The sequence below is a fragment of the Ceratotherium simum genome, chromosome 2 (genome assembly GCF_057802395.1).
Source record: "Ceratotherium simum simum isolate JZ-2026a chromosome 2, ASM5780239v1, whole genome shotgun sequence".
Classification (NCBI taxonomy): Eukaryota; Metazoa; Chordata; class Mammalia; order Perissodactyla; family Rhinocerotidae; genus Ceratotherium; species Ceratotherium simum.
This window is the reverse complement of record NC_141901.1, coordinates 85922772-85948663: the sequence shown is the minus strand read 5'-3', so window position 1 is coordinate 85948663 and position 25892 is coordinate 85922772. Positions and strand designations below refer to the sequence as shown.

Below are 25892 nucleotides of genomic sequence, written 5' to 3'. Positions count from 1 at the left end.
ATTGTACAAATATACAGTGTTAATATAATAGGCAAACTCCAGAGTATTTCCATAGCTCCTGACTATCGAATGATATACAAAAATATATGACTCGAGGACAGCTGCAATTGTTTCCACACTTTGAGCCCTGCTTCCATTAGACTGGTTCACAATATTAGATGGAATCCCAAGGTGCTACTGATAATCATCAGCTGTTTTTCTTGCCCAGTCTCTTTGTTTAAATGTATTCTTTCATTATCTATGTGCTTTTGAAAAAAATGGGGGAAAGAATGTTTTTAATTGAATAATCTGTATTCTGTCAGATATTCCTTCTCCCTAGGAAGGTATATGGAAACTTACTTTGCTATTTTTATTTATCCTGCCAGTGTAGTATATTGATGAGAGAACTGAGGTCCAATAGTGTTAAAACGAGACATGAAATATTGATTAATTCATTTTTTAAATTCCATTTTTACTCCTGAGTGTAGCAGGTTTCAGAAACTGCTGCCAATACTGTGCTCTCCAATAAACCTCCATTGTTGGGAGGGTCTTGATCTCCTTCGGGCTTTGATAAATGATTATTATGCTTTTGAAATGTTAGTTTGGAGTGCCCCAGGCCTTGTTTTTATCAGTTCACGGAAGAAATGAGTGAGAAACATAGTAGAATTTAGGCTGCAAAGTTTGAGCCAAAGACCCCCACAGGAAGCCTTCCACAAAGAGGAGGCAGCCACGGAGACTGAGGCTACTGGAATCCTTGTCCTTGTTCCCACCTGACGCTTTCTCCCTTCCCCCAGTGCATTGTCTCCCATTGCAGGCCAGGACTTGCCCTTTGGGTTAAGGCCAAATGAATTTGCTAATCCTAGGCTTGTGTTAAAAGGCGAGATAATGATTCAGTATTGGCCAAACCTGAATGGCTTCAGATAGACTTGTAAAGGAGAAAGAAGGAAGATGCTTGGTGGGTGAGGAAAGTCAGTGGGACAGTGAGCAGGTGCAATGGGAACTGTAGATAGAAGAACTTGGATTTTTAGGGTTGGGGACATCCTCAGGGCAGAGGACGTAAGAGTAAAGCCAAGAATAGACACTAGGGAATTGAGAAATCTACTGCCCTCTTGGGGTATAGTTGAGCTTGGAACAGAGGGGAATCTGGGGAAACGTGAAAGAGAGCTTACTTCACAGGACAGGCCCCACAACAAAGAATTATCTCATCTAAAATGTCAGTAGTGCCAAGACTGAGAAGCCCTGATATAGAGAAAGTGCTATTATTTTGCCCATCAAAGTATAAGCTTCATGAGTTCAAGACCCAAGCAATTGAGCTAATGGTATTCAATAATTAGCAGAGCATTTTGTGAATAGATAGTAAATTCAATGTAATCCACTTTTCTTTTGAAGAGTAACCATTTCAGTTTCTTCAGTTCTTCCCCTGAAATTATCCGAAAGGGAAGTGTCACTCACTAGAAAGTTCCAGCTTGCCAGGAGGTAGAAGAAAAATGCTTATTGTGAACAATAAGCTTGGAAGCAAGGGTGCAGGCAAATGAAGGATGCTGACAGACAAAAATATTGAGACTGGTAAAAATAAGGATAGCTTGACAGACAACGAATCCCTGTGGATGTGTGATGGCCTTTAGACATCAAGGAACAGGGGTAAACATCAAGAGGCAAGGTAGCTTATATTTTATTGGTAATAGACTAGAGGAAAGATCATATTTTAAATGATATGCCTTCAAGCATGTGCTATATCAAGGTGTTGACAGCATCATTCTTCCAAGAGATGAGCAAGTAAATTTAAGTAGTTTCCAAGTGGTAAGTATCTTGGTTACCAAGGAGCAGTGGGATGCAAAGCTTGGCCAGTGGAAACAAATGATTGATAGCTGCCTCTTAACTCTCCTGCCTTTATTTTCCTCTGCACAGCTCATTATTCTGCCGCATTAATTTAAGCTTTCCTATTGTACTGAATTAGGGGCTTAAATTCTCTTATTACCCCTATGGGAATCTTGATTATTTATTTGTAGATGACAATAATTGTTTTTATCGATCCCCAAATGTGGAAGGTATAAAAAGTGCTATGGCTGATAGCCAGCTGGTACATAGTTAGTGCTTCGTGCATGAGTGACAAATTACAAGACAGTATTTGTCCCCAGAGAGACCCTTTTAGAATTTTTTAAGGCATGTGATAGTTATCTCTAGGTCTCTCCAAGCTGGAAAAAAAGCATAAACAATTTCACGTATGTCAGCTCAACTCTTTTTGTTGTTGTTTTTATTGAACCTCAAAAGGTCTACTTGGGTATAATTTATACTTCCTCATTTCTAGTATGCCCACACTGCAGGAAAGTTTGGAAATGGTGCAGTTACAAGAATTCCCAGAGCCAGCACCATCCAGGCCAGTGAGGTCCTTTATGGACCCAGGTCGCCAGGGCATTTATTCGGAAGACTTCTTGGATTAGTCCAGCAGTTGCCATTATTCCACCGCAAGCATCGTTATATGGACATTGGCTCTGAGCATTTTCAGAAGCACTTTGCCAGCCCCAGCACGTGCTGGGGAAACCTCAGTGTAGGAAACCTCATGCGATTTCACATCCCAAGAACATCAGAGACACCAGGGACAGAAAATGCAGCTGTCTAATTAAGTGCTGTTTGTAGACAGGGTACTTGGGCAGTTTGAGCCTCCCCAGTCTGAATCAAATGCAGCACAACTTGCTCAAAGAGCTTTTGATCTAGTTATTATGATCTGTCTATCTAGAAACGAAACAAATCAGGTTAGGCTTAAACATAACCAAGCATCAGAAATGTGGTAAAATTTCCTTATTGTGTGGTGAGATGGAAAGGTCTTTGACCAGATGCCAAACCCTAAAATTCCTGCCCCTCTTTTCCTGTGGTAAAGAGAAGATAGATATGCAAAGGGTCCACTTTGACAATTGTCCTGTATTTATCCTTGGAGAGTTCTGTTGCTGCTGAACTCTCAGAAATGACTATCTGGGGTGGACCAGACGAGCCAGGAGAGCTTGTTTTGCAGAGTAGGGGTCCATATGTCATACTAAGGATCCTCCCTTTATCCTGGAGCTATAGTATTATCTTGGTTCTTGATAGTTAGCAATCCTGTGGATGACCAACTCCCAGAAAAACACATACGAAGAAAAACAATTTTTCCTAATTTAGATTTATTTTTTCTCACACTCATATTAAGCTTTACCCTCAATACTGAGGTCCAGTTGTGTCCTTGGTCTTGGATAGCCATTTTAGCACCTTCCATAAGCAGTAGTGTGAAGGAGGAAAACATGGAGCTCCTCTCCCCAAAATTTAGTGACTACAGCCACTACCATTGCAGGGTAAAAACTGTATACCCCTTTTACATACACCCAGACATTTAGCGGCATGCCCATCACACAAATGGGCATTAAATGAGATCTGACTGATTAACATGTTTGTTAACTACATATCCAACATGCATGGAGCATGCTATTGTTGAATGGCTGAAGGTTAAAACAGATTGACTATTGAGGGTGATGAACAGAGAATCATTTGATTTTAACATTGGAAGAAACTCTAGATATGACTTAGTTCAACCATCTTATTTTAGAGACAAGGAAACTAAGATGACCCAAAGAGGCTAAATAAGTTGTCCAAAGGCTCACATTCGAGCAGTGGCTGAGCTGGAACCAGTATCCTCACTGTCAATTCTGCACTGCACTTGGCACTGACTCTGAAATACACGGGCTTTTGCCTTATTGCACTGTAATATTGCAATTAATTGTTTTAACATGTGTGCCTCCCTTACTAGATCATGTGCCCTTTAAGAAAATATTCATCACCAGCTTCTGGCATAGTCAGTGACACATAGAAGGATCCTGATAAATATTTGTTGAAAAAGTGAATAAATGGGTGAATGTGAGACTTGTTTTTTCTCATTATGTACAAATTTTTAGTGATCTCTACTAGTGCTTGGTCAGACTAGTAATGAAAAAGGATAGAGAGAATACAAAGGTAGAAAAAGTGTAATGAGAAGGCAAGAAAAGGAAAAAAGCGTATACAATTCAGTAGGAATAATAACCAGAAAAATTCAGCGCACAGACGAAATTTCTAGATTCAATTTGGGAGCTTTTAGTCAAGACTCTTGCTTCTTCTGATCTCTCTCAGTTTTCAAATAAGGACTTTCTGAGCAGATGGTGTTTTCAGCAGTTCCCATCGTTGCTGCTCCTCAGACCCCAGAACACAGGATCGACGGCAGGTTAAGTTGCACAATCAGCAAAGTTGCTCTTTAGTGTATTTCACCTCCCTGTGGTGCATCTTCCCATCCATTTGGCACCTATCCCTAACCCATGTGTCTGCTATTAGTCCCATCACAGAGGAAAGTGCATGTAGCTCAACGTGATCCTGTTTCTGGAATGTTTTCCATTTAGAAGACACACCAGGAGATACAAAGGAAGGCTACTTTCATTGTGGCATTTCAGATTCAGTGAGGAGTAAGCAGAGGGGATGGATCTATATGGGATGGGTTTGTTTCTCCTTGCAAATCACCCGAAGTCAATGAAAATAAAGATTAAAATACCAAGTTATCAATTCCCACTGTGACTGGGTGGTGCTCCTGAAATGCTTGCCTATTGTAAGTAATTTGATACTAAGCAGTGCCTGTTTGAAAAAAAAAAAAGGAAGAATCAAAGGATTCAGGGTCCTAATTATAGCACACTGATTGCTTGGTACTGGAGAACTGCATCAACAATATTGGACTTCACTGGGGAGCACTGTATGGAGGGCTGGACGCAGAGAGTGGTTATCAGGGGCTAAGTGTCAGTCTGTAGGAGAAGAGCTGGCTGTGCTCCAGTATGCCAAGAAGTCTAGATGGAAGGTCAGAAATTCAGGTTTTTTTAGAAATGGTATTACACAGTTGCCAAACAATCTGGGGTGACCCAAATGCCACTATGGGGAGAGTTTTAAGGAGATAAGCAGTCATCTGTTTTGGATGAAGTGAGTCCCCTTGGCTAAAGACAAGCGTGGAGATGCAGCTTCTCATCAAACATTCCCTTGAGCCATTTGGAATTTGGCAGACCCCTCCAATCCGCACTGCATCTAACTACATCAGCAACTCTCCTCCTTCAGTTACTATGCTTCTCATCTTTTCCTTAAACATACCAAGCACACTTCCATATTGCGCTTTTGCCATTAACATTTCCTTTTCCTAGAACACTTTTCTCTCATATGGCCTGTTGAGCAAGTGGCATCTGTCTCCTATCACCAGGAGTAGAAGTCCAAGCACTTCTGCCCACTGCATCTTACTGTCAGAATTGCCAAGGAAAACACAGTACAGTCAAACACTGGATGGAACAACGTTTTACTCACACGGAGAAGAGACAGAGCAAGATCCTCTCCAATAGTGCATGTTGGTCCCCCATGGCCATTGGGTCCTTCCTGGCAGCTGATTCAGAGCCACTGGCCTGCGTGCAACCTCTTGTGACACAGAATGAAGGACCTTGTCCCTTCTTTGCAGGGGACAGATATAGTAGTGGGGCTGACCAGGTGCCATATGACACACACTTAAACAAAACAAAGGAGCACACATTGAGTCTGAAACAGGGAGAGATATTCCCATACAAGGCAATAAGCCTGGCACAGGCTGTGAAGGCTCCTTATCTCTTGTTAAGGAAGCATTCCAGGCCCAAGGCCCCTTCTTAATGTGGCCAAGATGGGGGTTGAAAGACTGCACACATGAGACTGTCTTTCTCGAGATGGTCCACATGGCTTCTTTCCATCCCCTCCCCTTTTTTTTCAGATCTTTGCTACCATAATCAAAGAGGCCTTCCCTGGCCAAGCTTTATAACAGAGTCACCTCCAGATCCAATCCTTTGGCCTCCATGAAGACAGAAGCTTTGGTTGTTTTGATAACTGCTGTATCCCCAGCATCTACAACAGTGATTGACACGTAGTAGGTGTTCAATAAAAATGGGTTGAAGCTGTTGGTAACATAGGTCTTACAAAGGAAAAATCTTGTTGCATGATGCCTGGGAAGCAGTGAAGGAAAACTTTTCAGATGCTTTCATGGACCAAGTGATTCACCTACACTGCATCCAATTTACACTTAGACACCCCACAAGCCTTAGAGAGAGTGATATGTCCAGGAAAGCAAGATAACACCATTATCATTCAGTTCCCATCAGGGCTCCAAGCAACTTTTAGAAAACCTGTCCTCTGATATACAGCACTAATTTGTGTCTTACGGAAAATCAAATAAATTATGTTTCACCTGAAGGGAGCAGGATTATTTGACTTCAGATATTTGCCATATGGCTTCTCTTCCATACAATATAGCTTCTAGGCTTAAGGTAGTAAGAGTGAGAGCCTGCCTATAAATTATTCAGAGATAATTCAAAATAAGTGTGTATCTTTGACAGACTGTCAAGTTTCTTAATGCTTTTTCCTGATAACTAGTGCTATGTTTTTGATAAAAGGTTGCCCGTATCTCACCACACTTTATTGTTGCTCTGTGTATGTTTTCTGTTTTGTTTGTTGTCGTTGTTTGTTTTTGGTCCCCCCTTCTGCCCCAGAGTCCAGTCTGGCTCTTATCTCAGCACAGGATGGTTTACCTTCATTCTGGCCATGGATGCCTGTTATAGCATTCACGTCTACGGCATGATAAATGACACCTACTGCAGGTAAGATCACAGGAAATTATTTTTATGCATCTCCAATTCTGATAGCTTGTCAAAATATCACAATTCATTTTAATACCATAAATCTGAGAAACAGATAAAGCAACAATTATTTCCTGGTGTTCTTTGCTGACATGACATTTTATTGTCAGCGTACCGAGTTGTGACTTTTAGGAGTGATAAAAAGACAAATATTTACCAAAGTCTAAAGTCAAGTGTCAGAAGGAACATTTTTCCCTTAATCAGTGGCGTATCAGGGACTTGTGGCTTGGAAATACAGAGCAAGTTTAGTGGTTATTTAATTTGCAAGGCAAATTTGTCATTTCTGCTGCTCTAATAGCTTGATGGATGGCTCTCTACTCAGCGGTTATATTTGATTATGAAGGACAAATGTCCTGAAGCCTCAGAGAAGCTGACAGCTTAACAAGAATTCCTGGAAATTATATTTCACTAAGAAGTGAGTAATCTGCCAGATCCTTATTTAAAATGGGTGTGTTTATCCACAGCATATCCCTGCTGGTGGGATAGTTTCTAATTATTTAATAATACAAACCCTCATGCTTCATCAAGGTAATGAAATATATTTTCCTACCAACAATTGGCACAATATAATTCCGAGAGTATTTTAGTCATATTGTCAAAATGGTAACTAAGCCACAATCTTCATGATCAAATATTTCTACCCAAACTATAAGCATAATGGAGCACAGCTGAATCAAATATCTTACTCTGCAAAATCACCAACCTGCTTCAAGCTCTGCAAGAGCATCAGGCTATCCAAAGTTTGCTTCCATTATATACAATTTCCTCCTTCAAGGGATAGCTATATGTTTGAATGTAACTGGTGTGATATATAAATTTTATTTGATTTATTAAAGCACTAAGGACCTGGTACATTTTCTTAAAAGCTTTTATACATAATAGCTTTTAACTGAATTCATGGACAAGAATCATGCATGGGTTTGCAAGTAAATGCATTTACTGGGCACATAATGGATTCTTGTAAGTGAATGCTTCATTCTTCATCTCAATCTTTCTCTCCTTTTCTTTTCTTTTTTTTTTTTTTTTCCCTTTTCTTTTCTAGGACAGAAGGATATAGAAAAGTCCCCTATCATTACTATGAACAAGGAAGAGATGAATGTGATGAATATTTTCTTCATGAACATGCCCCATATGGGGGGCATAGGTTTATCACTGAGAAGAAAGTGTTTGCTAAATGGGCCAAGAAACACAGGATAATATTTACACACCCAAACTGGACAGTGTCTTGATGTTGGTTTTTCTGATCTTGCCATACCGCTTGACATGATCATGATGCTGCAACTGTGATGCTAATGATGCTAATCATGATGATGGTGATGATAAAGACAACAATGATGATCAAGTTTCTATACATTCTCAGATATGGATGGTGACTCTGCCAGTAATTTGAACTTTGGATTCTGTGTAGGGTGGTTGTGCTCATTATGTTCTTTCTGAAGGTTCACCGTTACATACTGCACTTTATAATTTAACTGGAATTGAAATGAAGGCCAGTAAATGACAGCAATGACCTAAGAAATGGGAAGATTATCCTTCAAGATAGCTGCCCAGAATTCTTGACAGTGAGTGACTTCCAAATGCCATGGGATTTGGCCTCGTGAGGCAAAGTTATTGACTCTGTGGTTTCTTGAACCTGAGCAGCTCCACTGTCGGACACTGACCCAAGAAATGCTCAGGGTACAAGTATCTTACCACAGTTACTAGTTAGCTTGAGGGCAGGGAAGAATCTCTTCCTGACATACCATCTTCCTACAGTACCTCCTACAGCTAAAGCCTCAGGTCATTTCCTAATTAACAGTGATGATATTATGGACATCATACCCATCAGGATTACTTGACTATCTCAAACGCTTAATTCACAATAGGCCAACTAACAAAGCTTGACGAATTTCCACTCTCACCAATCCATTCTCACTGCCCCAAACAATATAACTAAACATGTTACTAGAATGAGCTATATTAATGTTTAGTTATTTTTGGTTGAGTCCTAAGTATTTCAGAAAGCTATTTAACACGTAAGATACCAACACTGTAATAACATATACTGTGAAAACATTCATGAAACATAACCAAAAGGATTTCTAACTCTGCTTCAACATCCAACAACATAAAATTGTATGCTTTTTAAAATCATGAAACAAGGAAAGCAAAGCATATTTTTACATCAATTTGTATCCTACCATTCTTCTTAATATATATTTGTATATTCAGATGTCTATTTTATAGGCCCAAGATGTGTCTCTCCATACATTATATTATCATTGCTAAGTGCCAACTGTTAGACATGGAAAGGAAATGATTCCTTGTATTAAATCTGACCAGAGTTTTTTGCCTTCTTAGGGTTTACTTTCCCCACAGTGTATCAGTTGTTATACAACAATATAATGACCTTGATGTCCAAAGTGCTTTGTCATTCAGAGTCCTTTCACATATGCTGTCCCGTGCGATCCCCATGACCACCCCATTGGGCTATTGCCTATGCGTTCTGACATCTCCTTAGCAGATAATCTGTAATTTGTTAATTGCTCTGATATATTCCAGATTGCTCCCCTTGCTAATATTTGTATAGAATAGCATTTATGTAGACTAGTAACAAATTGATTTCAGTGCCAAATACAATATATTATATCAGGATTATGCAAAAAGTATCATAAGGATGGTCTTGGCCATAGACTGGGACCCCTGTGAACATAGGTACTTTTGATTTTTTTTGTTTTAATGACTCTATTTTGCTGGGGAAAAGATGAGGAAGCAGAGACAACAGGAGGGTATGAATGCAGAGAAGTACACTTTCCTGTTCCCGTCTTGTGATGACTCTGTTCTCCATATATTCATTGCTCATTAAATATTAGAAGGTTGATTTGCTGAGAAAATAGCTGAAAGACCAAAAACATTCTTGCAAATGATCCAAAAGACAAAAGCCAGGCTTAACTTACAAAATGTTTTGGAAGCTGGAAGTGATGATGCGTTTCACCTCAGGAGCATTTTGCTGGTCTTTCCCAGTGCTAAGTCCCATGATTAATTTTCATTAAAATGGGCCATTTTGGGCAAAAGTCTCTCTCCTGCTCTTCTACCATTTTGATACCCCAGTACGCACATCTCTAAAAATTACCAAGCAGCACTTCCATTGTTGGATCTGTTAATGTTGTTCTTCTTTTGTTGTTTCCTTATGTGATTTTCACTTCTATGTATATTGGTTTTTTTGAGCTAATGATGGATAGAAATGCCCACTCAAAGAAAAATAAACGGATACAAATGTTACCGTTGTAATTCAGACTGTTATTATCCCCTGTTGTGATACAGAATTTCCATTTTTAAATAAAAAGGACCCCTTGGTTATCAGAATGCTGCAGGAAATGGCATAGCAATTTACTTAGTTTTCTGGTAAATGAAGGACCAACTTGATTTGTTTTAGCCCTTACTAATGAGAAACTTTTGAAAACTTCCCTGCTATCTTGCCTCAGTCTAGCTTTCTCTGAGGAAGGAGACTCTCCAGTGCCCTGTATCCCTCACTCTAGGGCAGCAGGTGTATGCAGAACAGGCAGTGTTTCCTTTGGAGGGGTGAGTGTCCTTCTCTTCCCTCCCTCCTCTTCCCTCCCCTCCTCTTCCTTTCCTTTCTTTTCTTAATCCCAACTCTACATTTTTGGTGTTGTTGTCTCTTGTCTCTTTTTTCCTAATAGTGGGAAAGAAAAAAACCACTCTTCTCAATTTGTAGACCTAACTGGATAATTTCCAGTGTAATCAGCATTTTGATAGAATCTCATGATTTATTTTTCTCTGTAGTCTTAATTTTCTCTCCTTCCATTTCCTGTTCTTCTTTACCCTTAGCTTCCTAATTCTACTGGAAATACAAAGTCTAATTTTTCCCATGTTGAGGAGAAATTTTCCAAGATTTACTGACAGAGAAGAGCGTGGCAAAGAAGCAATTCAAGGAGAGTACTTTGTCATGCAAATCTCTGGTCACTTCCACAGGTTCTAGTCAACTGAAAGAGATGTCATCCAGCATCTAAATATCATAAAATTTAACTGAACTCACTCATCACTGATGTGTATGTATCCCAGAAGTTAATTAATGTCTGTAAAAAATAAAATATTTCAATACCATGCAAGAGTCTAGGCAGATAGACTATGGAAAATGGCCACAATTTGCTGAAATCAGCATAAAAACATGCAAGCTAAGAATAATAGAATAAATACTATTTTTAAATCTGCAGAATCCTAGAAAAAAAGCAAGAAAATTTAAAAAGAGTTTTAAAATGAATGTTTGAATCCTTTCTAAGTTAGCCTAGTGATAAGTAGTAATGATTTATATTGTTACAATGGCAATATAAATAAGAAACTTTTAAAATAATATATGATTTGACGTTGCTATCAAACCTATCAAAGAAAAACCAACTTGAGGGGATGTTTGTATATATGCACATAGAATCAATTTGTGTGTGTGTGGGTGGGTGTGTGGGTGGGTGTGTGTGGGTGTGTGTGTGTGTATAAAGGCATACATGCAATTCTATATTTTTCACTAATGTTTGTGAATCACAGAAAATCTATTTTAGACTTCATCTGAAATTTTTTGGGTTACATTTTGAATCCTCATGGAAAAAAAAGCAAAAACCTAAATTAAATGTACTGATTGCTAAGAGTACATAAAATCATACTCAATGGCCAGAAGAATCAAGCTAGAGAAGCTGCTAAATCTAGAACTGAGAACACAATTAGATGCCACAGTTGTCACACATCAGACCTTTAAGTACAGCCATCTGTATCGTACGTAGGCTCTCCCGATTGCAGCTCAGCTAAAGTCACGTTGAAAAACATCGCATCAAGCTTCATTCACACTGAAGTGAATGAACATTGGTCCTATTCAAATAAGCCCATCTTTAGCGTAAGCAAACTCAGATTTGCATGATTTTTATTATATGGCTACAGAACTGTGACCATTCTGAAAAAAGGAAAATTATATGAGGAGATTGCTCTTTGAGGATTTGAAATGAAACAGCTGATGTGGGAGCAAGAGTCTGAATTGGGGACTTTGCTGACCTTTCCAGAAGTATAAAGCCATCAGAAGAGAATCACTCATTACTTCCTTAGAAAAAAGACAACACTAAAGTACTTCACCTGGTGGTGTCAATTGGATATTAATTATAAGTTCAGTTTAATTTTAATAAGCAAGAAAATATAATCAGGCTGCTTACTTTTTTTTTAACAACACACACATCTAGTGTTCAACGTGACATGTCAAATGCAAACAAACCATGTTGTCCAGTGTCTTAGCACAACAAATGATTTACAGCCCCAGGGCCATGAGGGAAAATTTGCTTTTCCCTTCACTGCGTTTTTAAAAGGCAAGACCTCATCATTTTAATAGTGTACATAGATCCAGTGACTGACGGAGCCAGTGCTAGCCTTTGTAAGTCGTCTAGACTTTTAGAGCTGCGAGGGGCTTTAGAGACCAGCCAATCCAACTCCTGCATCTCGGAGTTGAGGAAATAGACTACAGAGGTGAAGTGACTTGCCTGTGACTCGAAAACAGACTAATGGCCTTCCTGAGATTTAAATTCTTATCTCATGTCTCCTTCTTTCATACTTTTTCCCCTACACTTTTTTTTTTTTTAGCACAGAACAGTAGCTGGAAAAATGCATAAATGACTTACTGGAAGAGTTTATTCCTGGAAACCAAAATCTCCAATTAGTGTTGATTCTACTCATGATCAGAGGATTCCCCACACTGACGTGTAGAAATATTCACATAATGGAAGGGATAGCCTAGTAACTGTTGATAGTCTCTATTATCTGCATTTGTTGCTAATACTAGGCCATGTGCCACTGTCGTGAAGTGCTAGGACTAATTTAAAGAATGTAGAAGTTCAGTTTCTTACTTCTTTTATTATTGAAGATGATGGAGCCGTGATTCTCCTAAGAGCTGTTGAGTATGGAGGTTGCCTCGTGTAACCGTCAGGTCATGTTACTGAATAATCCTGAAAGCCTAAGCGTCCTCATCCTCAAACCAATTCAGCTGCATGGTTTAGTGAAATAATCCACCTGCACTGGTTGGTGAAATGCTACCCTTTAGTTTTGTTACCACACGAAACATGGGTCCCTTCTTGGGAGTTAAATCAAATTGCACCAGAAGTAGTTGTTTCACAAAGTCTACTTTTTATTTGCGGCGTGCAGCAAGGAAAAATGGCGACCATAGAGAATAATTTCATAAAGCTATGAACCTCCGAGCATGGGGAGGTGGATAATTTTACTTGGGGTAGGGAATGAATATTCAAAGGAGAAGTTTTATTATCGCTTGCAGAGGTGGGCATACGCTTGCACTTACACAGTTTAAAATCATGCTTCTCGGGCCAGCCCCGTGGCTTGGTGGTTAAGTGCGCGCGCTCCGATGCTGGCGGCCCGGGTTCGGATCCCGGGCGCGCACCGAGGCACCACTTCTCCGTCCATCCTGAGGCTGAGTCCCACATACAGCAACTAGAAGGATGTGCAGCTATGACATACGACTATCTACTGGGGCTTTGGGGGAAAAAATAAATAAATAAAATCTTAAAAAAAATAAATAAATAAAATAAAATAAAATCATGCTTCTCCATACAACACATGACCTAAAAATGGCTGCTTTGCCCCTCTCAGAGGAGGGGAATTTATGATGTTAATGAGGGCAGGTTACTTTAGTACAATTTTCAGCCTATTTGTGCTGGTGCCAGTCTCGTGGTCGTGGTCTGGGCCAACTTGGTCCAGCTCAGCGCAGCAACCTGGGCGGTTGTCGTTGCCTAGAGCTTCTTCCTGGAACATAGCTGAAAACCGCATCAGCTCAAGGCCCCAAGGTGTTAGATAAAGGACCACCTGCAACTTGCAAGAAGACCAGAGAATTAGGTCAAACATAAAAGTTAGGTTTTTCAGCAGGGCAAGAGAAGCGGGTTAGGATCTATGTCTGGTGACAGTTTGGCACTCATCTCTGCACTGCACATGATTTTTGAGCCCACATTGTCTTCTGGAAGGTAAATCAAAGCCCCAAATGCCCTTCAAGACTCAACCACCACGCAAGATCGAAAGGGTCTTTTTCTTTACAGTCCACTCATATGATAGTTAGAAGAGGAGAATTTTGAAACTATATGCACTAGGCTCTGAAAATGGTTCCTCTGGCTCAGAAATGGCATATTGTTTTGTCTCTTGTCTTTGCTGAACCTTAGAGAAACCACTAGAGTAAAATTCCGTGTAAATTGCTAAGGCCTCAGATCAGACCTATCCTTGGGCATTGTCACATTGCCGAAAACCTCATTTCGTTTTTTTTTAAGTTCTCTACCTTTTTTTTCTTTTCAGCACAGGCACAATTTGTTTATGGAGTAAAAAGCTCTTCTTTCTCCACAGATATGTCTCCTTTTGTTCATGCCTTTGAGACTTCAGAAAAATAGAAGCTCACTTTCATAAAAGTGACGAACATCTTGACGAATAAATAGCCAACTGCTAAATTCATATATTTGCCTACATAGTGAGCAGTTTCTTCTAAGAAACTCCAAAGGGACCAAAACCAGGGCATTTCATGGTTCCTTCTTACCGAAGCTACAAAGTACTAATTTCCTTGTGTTTAACTTTGTTGTCATTGCTTCTGAGTAAATACCCATTTCTATTCCATACAGGATATTTTATGCTTCCTTCTTTTTTCTGAGTTCACACAATTTTTGCTGTACTCTCTCATTCACTTTAAAAACCTGTAATCTCCATCTATTTATAGAAGAGACTGTAAATGCACAATTGTGCATTTGGTGAGGTTTTTTTTTTCCTGGCATTATATTGCTTTATTTATAGGCACCATGCTTTAGAATGAGGCTTACTAAGTGGCAAAGGGCTGCTGTATATTTCAGTTTGGTTTACTTTTACAAGAAGACAAGTGAGGAGATGTGAACAAAGCCAGTGAGGATTTGTCATTAAAAGAAAAAGAAATAGGGTGGCAGTGGCAGGGGAGAGAGATTTAGTATACTCAATATCTGTCTTTCTCTTCAGCTCTCAACATTTCTCTTCCCTTCCCAATACTTTCCATTCTTTGACATTATTTTCTTTAAAATATCTAGAAATTCCCTTAATGCTAATAGTATTTCACATCCTACACTTCTTTCTCACCTAATAGGAAACTATTTGCTGTCTTGGGAAAAATGCTTTTCATGTTAGCATATAAATTTTCGTAGTTTGTCTATTGAGAGAGATTAGTTGAGACTCTAAAAACAAAATAATTAGAGAAGAGAACCTACTAATGTTTACCTTCTTCCAAATCAATGTGAAATTCCTTTTAAGGACAAGAGACTATAGCACCTGGTTGGTAAATGATATAGGTTTGAATTTCTTTCTAACAGTTATAACTGCTGATAAGAATATCTTAAGGTGCTTTACATGAATAAATTGAGGTTCTCCCTATCCCTAAGCCCGTGGCTAAAATTCTTGAATAACGCAAGCGTACAGGGTACAACAGCAGTATCTCACACCATGCATTGTTAAGAGTTCTTGCATCTATCATTGGTAAAACTTTTCAAATATACTCTTTTCTAGCTTATGAAATCACTTAAAACTCTATATAATCTTCCAAAATAATTTTCCTCCAAATGCCTGTTTCCCCAGAAGTATAACACCTACAATGAAATTTACTTAGAATAGTCTTCCATTTTCAGGGGCAGTTTTACTTCAAATTAAAATGGCTTGTCCAACACATCTTTTGTTGGTGCTGATTGTAATGGGTTTCATCTCCAGTAAAAAAAAAGGCATACTTTACAATCTTTGATGGATAAGAGGACATTAATGTTGGATGAGGACATTAATGTCATGCAAATGTATCTGTGGATCATGCAGAGCTGTGGATGGCTGTTCAATATGGAACAATAGAAAAAGAAAAAAACGTTCAACAGCACAACATATGGGTTCAATGAAATCAAATGAAATTTGACAGGAACAAATGTAAAGCCAGGCACTTAGGTTCAAAAAATACAGCATCATGACTTCACAGCAGTACTCATGAAAAATATTTGGAGGTTTTAGAACACTCTAGTATAAGACATAGCAATTCAAAGGGACACTATGACCTAAGACGCATAGAAGAAAAGTCAAAGAACAAGCAGCAAGGTTGGAATTGATCAGACCACTTTGGGAAGTATTTTTAAAACTTGTTTTTATCCATTTCTGATTTGACAAGTAGCATATTTTCATTGTCAGAGACACTGACATGATACTCATTATCACACTGCTCAGTATTCATCCAGTACATTTCTGTAGATACCAATAACATTATACATATATACATATATATCAGCTATTATATAGCCTGCTTTTTCTCCTTAAGAAATTGCAAACATTTTCCCAATGTCACTGTCATCCTAAAACATTCTCAATAACTACATTGTGCCATAATCTACTTAACCATTCCTCCATTGTCACTTTTCTCTATGTGATAAACGTTTGTCCATGAATTTTTGAACACTTTTCTGATTTTTTTTTTTCTTTTACTGTATGGTAGTGCCTGCTTGGTGTTATTTTTTTCTATCTCTGCCAATTTTACTTGTGCAAAAAGGGTGATTTTGCTTTAATTAGCATTTAATTGATTACTATGGAAATTAAACATTTTTGTTTAATACTGCATATTTATTGGCAGTTTATATTTCTTCTTTCATGAATCAGCTCCTCTGATATTTTGTCCATTTTTCTATTGCAGTGGGAATCACAATACTTTAAAGATACAGACAAATGAGAATTCCTTCAAAAGACAGGGAACAGGTTAAGAACGACCAGCATCATGAGGAACTAGAAGTCTTGTTGCACCAGGGATTGAAAACATCAGCTAGCTTGATAGAATGTTTTAGGGAGAACTAGATTCAAACATTTAAAAGGCATTAATGCAGATGCGAAATTAGTTTTAAACTCTGTGACTCCATTGCACAGAACTAGAGCCAATGAATGAAATTTCAGATTTTATCTCAGGAGATTCAGAAGAGTCCAAAGTAGAGTGTGGATTTTTAGAATGAGTGAATTTGTGTGAAATATTGACAGATAGATCAGACCACTCACTTCTTCAGTGTTTCATGCGAGTAGATAGAAAGTTGGACTCAATGGCTCCCAAGGTCCCCTGCAAAGCACATGTTCTGTGAAATAAGATGCAAATCCATGTGAGAAGGCAAGATTTCACACTGAAGCTCTGAAAAAATAAGCCTAAAATGGTTGAGCTTTGGAAGCCCCTTGCCTTAGCAGCAGTATATTCAGAAGCCAACTCTTAAAACAGGTTATTTCTGATGATGGCAAATTTCACCAAATTCACGTTTAGAGTTGGTTCCCAAATTCTGGGAGTACATTCAATTGCTGGTAGTTACACATACATGCTGCCAGCACCACCACCCCCAGCGCTGCAACTGCTTATCACTGACTGCATTCTCATAACGCTTCACGAGGGGCTGTAATTCCTTTGCTTCCCAGTGGGGGAAATTTGTTCACATTTCATACATCCTGTTTTTGTATACTTGCTATTGTGCTATGTCTTTGAAATATAATGACTCAAGGAAATTACATTTAGTATCATAGCATTCCTCATGTTGGTAATTTATGAGAATGTATGTCACGTAGATTTTGGGGTCATTTATATTATCCACCTTTTCCTGTTCCTGCTAGATTAAATAAATTCTTCATATCTAGTTTTGCTGCATTTTTCAGTTTTCTAGTCTGTAGCACTCTCAGTATATTTATAATCTTTTTATCTAGTCTTTGTAGTTTCAAAATGATGCCTTGGATATTTTAAGTTTTGAGCAATCAATGCCCTTTTCAAATTGCCCTCTTAAAGTTTTTGTAAAATAATATTCTTCATAATACAACTTTAAAGTATCTGCCTTTTCCTTTACTAGACTTAATTCAAGAAGGCTAATTGAACATTAAGCAGTTTAATCATCCCACACTGTCAAACCTGTCTTCTCATTACTGAGAATTGGATAGGCCATGAGCTTTATTGTGTTCTTGGCAATGTCACTCGAGTGAAAGCTTAGTGATATGATTAGTATATAACTATGGAATTAGTCCTGGTCTTTATTAATATCTATATAAAAATATTATCTTAACAAACATTCACTGAATACAACCAAATTCATGGTACTTCATTAGGGCTTTGGAGAATATAGATATGGGTAAGCTGTAGTATTTATCTTTACCAAGCTTGCCTTAGAAAAATAAGTCAAAATTCCAATTAACTACAAAATGACTCAGAACAAGGTAATGGCCACAAGAATGATGCAAATAAAAATGTCATATGTTATACAGAAGTACAAGAAGTATAAGGAAATGATGATTCAGATACAAAAATTATCATTACATTATATGTACAAGTAATGTTCAAATATATCTATAGGGTGATTCAAACTCCCAGGATGACACAGCACACGCGGATCTCAGGATGTGCATCTTGAACTTCTATTAGCAATGCCTTATAGAAATGGTTAATACAGGAGACAGCCACCAACATATAAAGACACTTTCATCTAACGCAAGATGAGGCTTCCTAACAGCAGTATCTTGTAGAAGAAGAGCAATGTTTACTTGAAAATGTAGGAGTTATTTTTGAAAAATGAAATGAAAATGTCCATGATACAGTAAAATGCTAATAACTCTTCTCCCTGTCTTCTCTGGAATCTGCTAGGGGACTCCAGGCTTCAGTAAAGGCTCTGGTACTATTTTTAAATGTATTTATTGAACAAACAGCATCTTTCAAAGACATTTCAAAGTAAGCTGTGAATTCAAATAGCGTAGGATATGGAACCAATGAAGGTGTAAATATGGGTCCATTTTATCCCTTTTATCCATGTAGATCAATTAGTCTTGTGTTATTATTCTTGATATGCATTCACTCTCAGCTTTAGGAGTTACCATGAATGTGAATTACCCTGATTATGCTTTTTCTTATGACAGTTTCATCTATACTTATCTACTGAGCTGGAATGAAAATTTTCTAATGTAATGATAGCTATATGCATCTAATTGGAGACTTAAGCAGGGCTAAGAAACAGACTGGGAAAGCAAAAATCATAATATGCAGCTGTCCCGACTTTCACCTGTTGTCTACAACTTCCAAAGAAAATCTAATAAAGGAGTCATACTCTTTTATGTGATTAAATGGGTCTCATGATCTAAATAACCTACTTATGTCTTACTGGAAGTGACCTATTCCAGGAAAAAACGCTGTCCTGTGTGGTAGGTGAGTTATTCTGGGGCACGAATGAGGGTAAAGGGAGAGGAGAGAGCTGTTGCAAGATCATAAATTAATATCTTCTCTGCTGAAATATTATATTCTTTCCTAATGGTTCTTCTGCTCCATTATATATTCAACTGGAAGGGCTACCCAGGTGGTCTCATGAGCTGTGGTCATTGAGTCCAGAAAGAGATCTACATATATTTGGTCAATTGATTTTCATAGAGATGCCGGAGTAATTCAGTGGAAAAAGACCAGTCTTTTCAACATATGGTGCTGGAACAACTGGATATCTAAATGGAAGAAAAGTGAATCTCAATTCTTACCTCACACCAGAAAAATTAACCTGAAATGAATGATTTATCTAAGCATAAAAGATAAAACAATAAAAATTCTAGAAGAAAACAAAATATAAAATCTTCATGACTTTGGGTTAGACCAAGATTTCCTAGTATACAAAATGCAAAAATCAGAAAAGAAAAATCTTAATAAATGGGATTTAATCATATTAAAACTTCATTTTGAAAGACACTATTAAGAAAATGAAAATACAAGCCACTGACAGGATAAAATATTTTCAATATATAGCTTACAAAGGGCTTGTATCCTGAATATGTAAAGAACTCTTAACACTCAATAATAAAAAGACAAACATTTTAATTTAAAATGGGCAATTTTTTTAAAATTTTATTTATTTATTTTTCCCCCAAAGCCCCGGTAGATAGTTGTATGTCACAGCTGCACATCCTTCTAGTTGCTGCATGTGGGACATGGCCTCAGCATGGCCAGAGAAGCAGTGCGTTGGTGCGCGCCCGGGATCCGAACCCGGGCCGCCAGTAGCGAAGCGCGCACACTCAACCGCTAAGCCACAGGGCCGGCCCTGGGCAAACAATTTGAACATATGCTTCACAGAGGAAGACATACAAATGGCCAATAAGCACATGAAAAAATGCTCCACATTATAGTGAACAAGAAATACAAATTAAAACTGAACACTCTACTAGGCATAAGGGACTCACTGGTGAAAAAATTCAACATAGTTCCTGCCTTTATAGAGTTTACAGTGTAATGAGAGATACAAACAAGTTAATAGGCATTCACAAACAATGAGTTAAGTGCTGAGACCGGAAAAATACAGGTGCTTTGGGGGTGATGATGGAGGAGATTCTAACACAGACAAGAGGTTGGGGATGATCAAGGCAGTCTTTCTGTGAAAGTATATTTAAGCTAAGATCAGAAAGATGAGCAGAAGCGAATTAAGCAAAGCGGATATGAGGAAGATGAGCCTGGACAAGGAACAGTATAATTCAGAAAGGCATGAAGAAGAGAGAAAGCATGACAGGTTCAAGAATCTAAAAGAAGGTTTTTGGCTGATTGAAGGAAAACCACGGAGGTGAGAGGTGGAAGGTTGTGGTTAGAGAGAAACAAGCAATTTAATCAGAGGTCATATCACACAAGTCTTACAGGCTGTCCTAAGGAAATTTAACTTTATTATAAGAGCAACACATGGAAAGCATAGAAATGTTTTAAACAAAGGAGTATATCTGATTGCTGTTTAAAAAGATCACAGAAAAGGGAGAGAAATCAAGGATAATTCACAAGTTAGGGATTGAACAATTGGGCAGATATTGATACTACTATATATGATAGGAAATATAGAGGAGGAAGCAATTGGAGATGAATTAGTTTTAGATATAGTCACTTTGAGGTGAGTATAGGGCATTGAAATGAAGTTTTCCATGGGAAGCTCAGGAGAGAGGTCTAGCCTAAAGATACAAATATGGGAGTCCTCAATATAATAGAAAATAAGGTGTGAAAAGTGCCATGTTAGAAATTTGTACAGACTATCATAAAAGCTCCAAGATCCCTATTAGTTATCTATTGCTCCATAACAAATTACCAGAAACTTAGTAGCTTAAAACAACACACATGTATTATATCACAGTTTCTGTAGGGCAGGAATACAGGCACAGCTTATCTAGGTCCTCTTGTTTAGAGTCTCTCACAAAGCTGCAATCAAGACGTCGCCCAGGACTGACATCTCATCTGAAAGCTCACCTGGGGAAGGATACACTTGCAAGCTCACATCGTTGTTGGCTAGATTCAGTTCCTTGATGGCTGTCAGCTGGAGGCTGCTTTTAGTTCCTTGCCATGTGAGTCTCTCCACAAGGCAATTCACAACATGGCAGCTTGCTTTATCAAAATTGCCATAGGAGAGAGTCTGCTAGCAACATCAAAGTTATAATCTCTTATAATCCAATCATGGACATGACATCCTCTCAATGTTCAGGCATACTATTGGTTAGAAGCAAGTTCCTCAAAGGGAAGCAATTACACAAAGTCATGAGTACCATTGGCAGGATCACTTTGGGCTACCAATAAGCTACCTACCTCTCCATCTCTACCTAGAAGAGGTAAAAAGGCCTCCACATAAAAGTGACACACGAATCTGAGGGAATACATGAAAATTCTAAATAGTTAGTAAAAAGAAGAGAGCAGACTAGTGATGCCTCAGTTTCCCATCTCGATGTTGATTAGCAAAATTTCCATATTTTCCTATGTCAAGATTGATCATGGACCAAACTGACCAAAATATACAAAGTTGTAATAAATCTAGTATATTGCTTGAGAGAATGAATCCGGCTAGGAATAGTCCCATGGAGTTGCCTTTGTAAGGAAAACCAAGATCAAATGGGGGGAAAAAACTTTAAGAAATTATCTTGTTTACAAATGTACAAATGAATGGAGAAAAGAATATTACTCATTTAGATCAAAGATCATCAAGGTAAAAGGAAGCATAGCAGGATGAGTAGGTATGAATAAAGGAGTATTAATTCAGTCATTATCAAGAGGTAAGGGACTAAAATCTGATTCTAAGCATGTGTTGTTTATGACTTGGCTTCCCACACAGGAACAAACACATTGGGAATTAAGAATCCCAGACACATTGGCACTGGATAGCTTCTGAGATTCCCCAGAAACAGTGGGGAATGCATTCAAGTTGTTAAAATTGATGTCATATCAGGAATATCATTTCCAAAAATGCATGAGCCACAGGCTAGAAAAAAGAAGAAAAAGCTGAAATTACATTTTAAATTAGGGTGAAACATGCATCATAAATGTAAAGTGTATAGAAGAGAAATTGCAAGATCTCAAAAAAAAGACAAAAATATCTTTGGTACTTGATATTGTGAATGAGCAATATTTATCAGGTTATTCATTTAATAAATATTTAGTAAGTGACAGGTGAAAGTTTAAGTAAAAATAGCTTGGGACATTTTTTAAAGTAGTAGGAAACTATAATATTTCAAATTAACACTCAAGCCTGGCACTAGGTTATCTATATCACAGCTGGAATGTGGCAAAGGGATAGAGAAAAAATAAAATAAAGAGCTTTCAGATCTACACCACCTATGGCTCAAAAGAAGTTGAGATTTCCTTTCTGGCTCTAATGATAGAAAATATTCCTGACTTGGGGACACAAAGTGACAATTCAGAACTCTTGACAGAAAGAAGAAAGTTAAATTTAGAATATACTATAACAATTTCAGGAGCTTCTCTGATCGTGATCTTTCTCAAAGGAAAAACGTGGTGGATGATAAAGGCATGGAATTGAATAAAAAATAAAATATCCAACCAAAAGAAAGGATAAGAAAATAACCTGAGGTATAACATTTGGTTCTCTTATTGCACTCCATATTAATTTTGGGTAGCTGTTATTTTTCTTCTTCCAACACATACTCTTTTCTTTTCCCTCTCTCTTCATCCAGTCACAAACCATGATCATAAGGGTGGGCCAATAATCCAGGATGGGCCAAATTTTGTACCATATAATCTTGGCCATGGTGATTGGTTTAGAATGGGTATCTATCCCAAGCAAGAACAATCAGATCCCTTTCCTCTGATTGTTGTATAGATTCTGGGAGAAAAGATTGATTCTTCCCAGTGATGTTGCTATGAAGGTATGCTAGCAGCCAACCTGGCCAATAGCTATCTTCCCTTCAACAGAAAAAATGCCCATGTTGCATAGAAATGAAGAAACAAAAACTAGCTGGTGATACTTCTGTACCCTCAAAAAAATTGTGAAATGCCTATTCCAGTATATTTTTCCCAATTACATGAGCCAATAAATGCTCTTTTTCTCTTTTGTTTCAGACCAGCTGTCTAAAAACTGAATTAGATTTTTGCTATTTTTTTATTTGTTGTCAAAGAATCTAGACTAATAAAATCTACAACATGTGACTCCATGTTTTGAAAGATATTGTCTATTGTATTGCACTTATTAAGTGAAAAGTAATTTGTTTCATAATTTTAATAACAGAGAAATTTTAGATCTATTCTGAACTTCTAATCAGGGTGACAAAACTAGAATTACTAATTGAGCTGACAAAATTCCAACAAAAGGGAGAGAAATGTAATGTTCCATTAACTTTTGGAACCTAATCAAAGTTAAGCATATGACTTTTGTGAAGTTTTTCAAAATATTACAAAGGGTTTGGGATCTGCATGATTACCATCGGAGTGCCCTTGATTTCAGAGATTCCAGTGTGGATACGATGCTCATAAGGACAAATCTCTCTTATAGCACTTACAATATAATAATATAACACATGTTTTACATGCCCTTCTCCCCTATTAGACCTTAAGATTTTGGGAGGTAAGGATAGTGGTGCAGAAACTGCTAGCTGTTCTCTAATATCTATTTTACCATTCTTCCACGGTGACAGAGCCTCTACTTTTTGGCTGGGCATATGGTCATGCACCTTTGCAGCTGGGCATGGTCATATTGTTAAGTTCTGGTCAGTGAGATGTAAGCATGAGTTTTGCGTAAGCTTGAGGTTGGAACTTTCTTAAGAGATTGTTGACAGTTTTCTGGTTCCATTTAAGAAGGTGTGAGCACAATCCACCCTATCTCCCACTGATTGTGGCTAAAATCTGAAGTCAAAAAATATAAAAGAACTATCTGAGAACCCTGAAAACTAAATAGTAGCAGGTAGACTGGGGATGCACACAAAAATTTGAAGAACATCCCATATAACAGTCAATTCCCAGCTTGTTTGTTTTTTTTGCCTCTCATATCTCCTGGATTACACTTTAGGTATCCCAAATCCTAGAACAGTGCATCATGCATGGTTGGGAAAACATCCAAAAAAATTTTTCTCTCTCTCTCCAACCAGAGGCCCAGAAAGTCAGGCTCCTGCAGGATGGAACCACAATAATGAAGCTGCCTCACCACAGTAGTGGTGGTAGTAGCAGGAGTGGTACTGAAGGCTCTTGTATTTGAATTCTCCACTTCAACGTGAACCCAGTTGGGGAAAGTACAAAACAACCCAGGGAGGCTAACAGCCTGGATATATAGACAGAGCACCAGAAAAGGGTGCCTGTGAGAGCCACAGTATGTTGGAGAAATCATAGAGAGGAAGGAGGTGGAGAAATGGGTCCTTTAAATCTGTGTATAAAAAAAGCATCTACAAAAGCCTACAACCTACCATCACATAAATGGTGAAAGACTGAATGCTTTTCTCCTACGTTTGGTAACAAATCAAGGATACCTGCTTTCACCATTCCTATTCATCATTGTACTGGAAGTCCTAGCCAGTGTGATAAGGCAAGAAAAGGAAATAAAAAGTATAAGATGGGAATAGAAAAATAAAACTCTCTGTATTCCTGTATGACAGAGTTTTTTACATAGACGATCCCAACGAACCTACAAAAATCTTCTAGAATTAATTAAGGATCTTAGCAATATTGCAGGAAAAGAGATCAATATACAAAAACCTATTGTATTTATATATATTGACAATTAATAATTGGAAGCTAAAAAAACATTTACAAATTTATAATATCTACAAAAACAAGAGAGAAATACTTTGGTATAAATTTTGTGTGTGTGTGAGGAAGATTGGCCCTGAGCTAACACCCATGCCAATCCTCCTCTTTTTTGCTGCGGAAGACTAGCCCCGAGGTAACATCCATGCCCATCTTCCTCTGCTTTATATGGGATGCTGCCACAGCATGGCCTGACAAGCGGTGCATCAGTGTGTGTCTGGGATCTGAACCCGGGCCGCCAGGAGCAGAGCGCGCGCAGTTAACCACAGGGCGGGCCCCTATTTTGGTACAAATTTTGGAGACACAATTCTTCATGGGTCTTGCAATCCTGCATGTCTTGCAATTGAGGCACTGGTTACCCTTTGTTCCAAACTACCCTTTCAAAGACATTTATACATTTAAAGAAACATAAATAAAAATCCCAGCAGGATTTTTTATAGATATAGACAAGCTGATTCTAACATTTTATGGAAAGGCAAGGGAACTAAAACAACCAAAATAACTTTAAAAGAGAGCAAAGTTGGAGAAGTCACAATTACCCAATTTTAAGACTTACTATAGAGCTACAGTAATCAAAACAGTGTGGTGGAAGGATAGAAACATAGATCAATGAAAGATAATTGAGAGTTTAGAAATAAACTTATACAAATGTTCAACTGAGTTTTGTCAAAGGTTCGAAGGTAATGTAATAAAGAAAAGAGAGTCATTTCAACAAATGGTGCTGGAACAATCAGATATCACTAAGCATAAAAAAACAAAGAACTTAGATCTATTCTTCCAACGAAACAAAAGTTAATTCAGAATGGATCATAGACTTAAACCTATAAAACTCTTAGGAGAAAATCTTCATGACTTTGGATTAAGTGAAGAGCTCTTATACATAACACCAGAAGCACAATCCACAAAAGAAAAAATTGAAAACTTGGACTTCATAAAAATTGAAAACTTTTGTTATAAGAAAAACACTCTTAAGAGAACAAAAAATGAGCCACAGCTTGGGGAAAATATTTGCATATGACATATCTAACAAAGGATTTTTATACAGAAATGTCTTAGCTTAAGCTACTGTAACAAAATACCATAGACTGTATGGCTTACACAACAGACATTTATTTCTCGATTCTGAAGGCTGGGAAGTCAAAGATCAAGGTGCTGGCCAATTCACTTCCTGGTGAGAACTCTCTTCCTGGCTTGCAGAT

The 25892-nt window shown here is 38.0% G+C and overlaps 1 protein-coding gene across 7 annotated transcripts in view; it reads left to right on the top strand.

Annotated features, from left to right (window-relative positions):
- Positions 1-9920, top strand: part of ST6GALNAC3 (ST6 N-acetylgalactosaminide alpha-2,6-sialyltransferase 3) — a 501982-nt gene extending 492062 nt beyond the window's left edge. For 4 of the 7 annotated variants that reach the window (XM_014788276.2, XM_087448844.1, XM_087448849.1 and 1 more), the window contains 2 exons: positions 6513-6620; positions 7702-9920. In XM_014788276.2, coding sequence (XP_014643762.1) covers positions 6513-6620; positions 7702-7888 — 295 coding nt within the window. In that variant the 3' untranslated portion in view covers positions 7889-9920. The remainder of the gene's footprint in view (positions 1-6512; positions 6621-7701) is intronic. The other 3 variants (XM_014788277.2, XM_087448831.1, XM_087448825.1) reach the window with 3 other exon arrangements.
- The last annotated feature ends 15972 nt before the right edge of the window (positions 9921-25892 follow it).